At 43.4% G+C, this 5,543-nt stretch overlaps 1 protein-coding gene across 1 annotated transcript; it reads left to right on the forward strand.

Moving 5' to 3' along the window:
- The first annotated feature begins 1,114 nt into the window (after nt 1–1,114).
- On the forward strand, nt 1,115–5,461 carry dtwd1 (DTW motif tRNA-uridine aminocarboxypropyltransferase 1). Its single transcript, XM_088992388.1, has 5 exons — nt 1,115–1,221; nt 2,106–2,351; nt 2,506–2,643; nt 3,007–3,283; nt 3,357–5,461. Exons 2-5 carry the CDS (start codon nt 2,133–2,135, stop codon nt 3,626–3,628), a joined length of 906 nt encoding a protein of 301 aa, XP_088848514.1. The 5' UTR covers nt 1,115–1,221; nt 2,106–2,132; the 3' UTR covers nt 3,629–5,461.
- The last annotated feature ends 82 nt before the right edge of the window (nt 5,462–5,543 follow it).

Genomic DNA, 5,543 nt, shown 5'->3' on the forward strand with positions numbered 1-5,543 from the left:
GCTGCGTCGAGCCTTGGCGCCAAACCGCTGATGGAAGAAGCAGGCGGTCTTCCCGCGCCGCTTCTCCGATACCACTCCTGCCACGACGGTCAGATCGAGTCTCGATGCCTCTTCACCTAGTGGTTCGGCCGTCACGCGAACCGTCGTGTCGCCAGAAGCACTCGATCTGCTTCTTCAGCCAAACCTTGATAGTCGCCGGTGGCTAAGCACATCGAGTTAGCTAGCACGGCGCGCGCTGAGGCTGGTAGCTGACGGAGGAATATATGGGGGAAAAGGAATCAGGCCTCATCCCACTTTAAGAGCGACAGCATATTGTCCATGAGATCCACTGCTGTTCCATCGCCGAGTCCGGGAAGGGAAAGAAGTGTGTCTGCTCTCTCAGAGGCCGATAACGTGAACCTTCTGAGCAGCAGGTGTTTGAGCTCCGCGTATTTCTCGCTCTGTGGAGGCCGGCGTAAGAGCGTCAGCACACGACGAGTCGTCTGCTCGTTGAGAGACGTCATGACCAGGTAAACTCTCGGCTCATCCGCCATGATGCCTCGTAGATGGAAAAGTGCTTCCACAAGCTGGAACCACGAAGCCGGATCGCTGTGCCAGAACTTGGGCAGTCTCACGGCTGAGGCGGCGTCTACGAGTTGGAGCGTTGGTCTTGAGGACATGGCCGAGGAAGATGCCTCTTCGTCGGTTGACAGAAACATTTTAAACGTCGGGGTCACCAGTGTAGCCGTTACACAAGATTGGACGAAGACATGTGTTTATTCCAACGGCTAACAAGTGGATCTCCTCAAAAAGAAAATGCAGTGAAATATATGTAACATAAACCCGCCCCCTCCTGTGCACGTGCTGGGTGAGATGCCTGGTCCTCGTACCCGCTTTTACTATTACAAATACATTAATTTTGATATTATTTAGTCATGGTACTCAACCCAAAATCAGCCAAATATAAGGACAGTTTTAAGCTTTAATTTCGCGATATTCAGTTTAGAGTGTTTATGGAGTGCTACATTCCAAGCAACAAATAAACAAGGTCTTCACCAATCACTCGACTTTCCACATTCAACAGGGCGACGCCGTTTACGGACGCCACTGCTTCGAGGAGGATCTATAATCTAGATTGCTGCAAACCGGAACAAACACCGTTGAAATAGAAAGGAGCTGTTAAAAACACCGTGGGCCACAATTTCTTGATTTGACAACCTAATTGAGTGGTGTGCGTGACCAGTAAGTGAACATCATCAACATAAACGTGTTTTAATGCATCAGATAACGGCCTGTTTGGCGTGTATGTACACATTCCACGTTGTATTTTGAGAAACATTCACACGTGTTTGTCTGTTAACGGTGTATGCTCGGTAATCCGAAATACGTTTTTTTTTGTTTGCAAAAAAAAACTACGTTACCAGCAGCACGGATGTCAACTCGTGCACAGTTTTGCTGCGCTTGTAACAGAATTGTTCCCCGTCGTTTCTTAGTAAGGACAAAGATCTTACAAGTACGCGAACCCAAAGGTTGGCGTACTTGTAAGATCTTTGCAGTCTAGTCGTGCTACTGGTCCGTATATAAATGATCAAGTGGGATACTCTGGATACCCACTTGATCATTTATATATACGGACCAGTAGCACGGCCAGCCCGCAAAGTGTCTCCACTCTTGCCTATCCACAACTTAACTTTTATTCACACTGGTCCATTTTACTACCGAGAAAACACATTTAGAGCATTGCTGTTGTAGGAAAATAAATATTTTGAAAACTGCTACTTTGTGTAAAATTAAGAGATTGGATGAGCCTTTATTAGTGTTGCCGTGGAGAATTTTACATATCACAGCAGCAAAGCGATGAAATGAAAAGAAAAGGATAGAAAGAAGTAGAAAACATATTGAAGTCAAAACTGTTATTGAATAATTGAACGATTTTTGAAGAACAAGGTATTGTAAAGCATCCCAAACAGTCTGCCAGTGATTAATATCCTTTGATGTTGTGAGCATTAGGGGACCAAAACATTGGTTATCTTATTCAAAATGTGAAAAAGACATATCACTTGTTTCAAGCCAAAACACGTTCCTGTTGTGCAGCTATTAATATCTGTTCCACATTCACTCATCAGGACTGTCAACGTTAAACACGAGCAAGCATGAGCAGCTTGGACGAAGGCTCCAGCGATTCAGCACAGACTCTCGAGCTGTCCAAGCAGCCACTTCAAGGACTGAAATTGGCACCGCATACAGTGTTGGAGAAAGCACAGCAGAGGGGCAGGTCGAAATGTGCAAAATGCGGAGGATCAAGGATGTTCTTCTGCTACACATGCTGCCTATTAGTGGACGTCAGTCTTCAAGAAATCCCCGTCGTCAAGGTCAGTGTAAAGGTTTGAGATTGTTTATTCTTTTCGGCCTTGGGTTCAAGTCTTTGCGATGGTTGTGCCAGTTTTATTATTATTAATAATAATAATAATCCATTTAATTTCTAAGTGTTAATGTTATGTTTGATGTTTTGTTTTCTGCATATAGCTTCCAGTAAAGATTGACATCATCAAACATCCCAATGAGACTGATGGCAAGAGCACTGCAGTTCATGCGAAAATCCTAGCGCCCAATGACATCACCATTTACATGTACCCTTGCATTCCCGAGTATGATCAAGACAAGGTTAGCACTTCATAATGGTGGTCCATGATCGGACATAACCTGACGTTTCAAATATTGCCCATATTCAAGCTACACATTACATGATCCTTGAGGGTGTGTGATGGTCTTTATTTTCTCAAATGCATATTTAAATGACAGGGCTGAATGAGTTAGAAAAAAGACACCCGTGTTTAAGGAAATGGTCATGCATTTTCTTGTTTTGCAACTTAGGCAAGTGTGTCATACGAGAAAAAAAAAACACTAAATACCTGCGTTGTTTTGTTTCCTGATTAAATAACAGTTGGAACTTTTCCCAGTCTGTGAAATACTTGGCATCATTTCATACATTCTGCATTCCAGTTATCTCACTTCTTCTACTTCCAGGTTGTGTTGGTGTTCCCTGGTCCAGGCGCCGTCACAGTAAAAGACATGATACAGTGTCTACGTAAGAAGAGTGACAGCAGGTCACGTGGCCCCTGGGTAAAGAGACAGAAAATAGAAAACTGGCCAGCCGCCGCACATTCTACCGAAGATCCAAGGTCAGGAACCTCAGATGAAATAACGGGCTGTGACTCCAGAGTGCATCCCCTCCAGAGGGTGGTCTTCATTGACAGCACATGGAACCAGACCAACAAAATCAGCACAGATGAGAGGCTACAAGGTACTCCTCAATTTTTTTATTCACAAGTTCATTCAACCGTTTGATATGGCCACTCTGTGCTGTGACGTTTCAGAACTGCTCCAGGTCGAGCTGAGGACTAGGAAAACGTGCTTCTGGCGCTCTCAGAAAGGAAAACCAGAGACTTACCTTGCAACGATCGAAGCCATTTATTATTTCCTTAAGGACTTCCATGAGCAGTGTCTCACTCAAGAGTACAGCGGAGAGTATGACAACCTTCTCTTCTTCTACTCTTACCTGCACATAGTCGTCAACAAGTCGAAGGAGGCTGGAAGGAAGCAAGCCCAGGAGAGAAAAAAACAACAGGAGAATGAAAGGCAGCTGTAAATCCAAATGGAGATCCATTTTTAAGTTTGATTTAACATTTTTTTGGGAGGGAAGTTAGGATCATTTGTTAAATGCATACCAGGTGAAATGCAAATTTGACTTGTGTGGGGGGAATCGTAGTTAAGTTAATGTGTTACCAGACAGACCAAAAATAGTCTTAAAGTCCCTGTAAACTGAAAATGAATGTTTTGTAAAATTGACACACCACACAGTGATGTTGTCAACAACACTGTACTGCTGTTTTTATATGATAAAAAAACATTTGAATATCAATAAGGTATCTGAAAAAGCTGTTCTTGCCACTCATAAACGCTGTGCGCATCCACGCAATGCGCTGAAACCATGCTCCACTTAACTGTTAAATGTGAAATAGTTCGACTACACCCGGAAAAAAAAATGTTTATCACGACGTTCTCCAGCATCTTTCTTATTCAGAGACATTTGAGCTGCAAAAACATCCATTTGGCCTGATTATCTCCATCCACGTCATTGTAGGGCGTGACAACTAAATCAGCAGTGGCAGCACAAAACCCCAGTTGACACATTTGCTGTCATGTTGGATGAACCACCACCGTCACACACGAATGGTCAAGAATGATGTTCTTTAACCAGCAGCCTAAAGCCCCACTCCATATATGTGCTGGCTGTCAAGTTGCCCTTTAAAAATAATGACAGTACATGTAAAAAATGCCCCACCGGCTCGTCCAGACATCCACCAGGTTACAGCCAACAACAAGGGGTCATGCCAGTTGAATATTCAAAGTGTCTTGACCCCCAAAAATTACATTTGAAAATTTGTGTCATTCATCTTTCAAGTAAAATACCAGAAGATGAATGATAATTACGGTTGTAAAGCTAAAGTTGTAAACCAGAGTTGAGAGACCAGAGCCCCTCTCACTAATATTGTGACTACTCAGCCTTTTGAACTTGTCTCCGTTGACTTTTTGCATCTTGACAAATGTAAGGGTGGTTATGAATACGTGCTTGTGCTAGTAGACCATTTTACACGTTTCGCTCAAGTTTATGCTACAACGTCCAAATCTGGCAAAACAGCGGCAAACAAAATTTTTAATTACTATGCTTTAAAGTTTGGGTTCCCCCTTCGAATTCACCATGATCAGGGTGGTGAATTTGAAAATCAACTTTTTGCTCAACTGAAGGAATATTGTGGGGTTGCGGGTTCAAGGACAACCCCCTACCATCCACAGGGAAATGGACAGGTTGAACGATTTAATCGAACACTGATCCAGATGTTAAAGACACTGACAGAGAAACAAAAGAGTAACTGGAAAGACTCACTAAACAAACTCGTTTATGCTTACAACTGTACCAAAAGTGAGGTGACAGGGTTTTCACCTTTTTACTTACTTTATGGACATTCACCACGTTTGCCAGTTGATATGTTGTTTAGTTTGAATCCAGACTCTAACCAGGGTGACACCAACCAGAAGGACTATGTGAAGAAGTGGAAACAGGGCATGGAGGAAGCGTATGTGATGACGCAAGAAAATAACAACAAAGCTGCTGCCAGGAGTAAGAGACTATATGACAGTAAACTAAAGTATTCTACCCTGTTGCCCGGTGATCGTGTTCTGGTTCGAAACTTAACCCCACGCGGAGGTTCAGGCAAACTGAGAAACCACTGGGAGGATGTTGTTCATACAGTGGTTCGTCAAGTCAGCCAAGACATTCCAGTTTATGAGCTGAAACCTGAGAGGGGGAAGGGCAAATCTAGGATACTCCACCGCAATCTCTGATGCCTACTTTCATCACTTTGCTGCTGTGAAATGTAAATTTCTCCACTGCGAGACTAATAAAGGCATATCCAATCCATTCCAATCCAATCCAATCCAAAAGCTCCCCGAAAAGGAGTGGTTATTTCACTTTAAAAAGCAGCACAATAGGAGTCAAACAG

Source organism: Hippocampus bargibanti, linkage group LG03, assembly GCF_051943395.1.
Source record: "Hippocampus bargibanti isolate YZ-2025 linkage group LG03, ASM5194339v1, whole genome shotgun sequence".
In the NCBI taxonomy this organism is placed as follows: Eukaryota; Metazoa; Chordata; class Actinopteri; order Syngnathiformes; family Syngnathidae; genus Hippocampus; species Hippocampus bargibanti.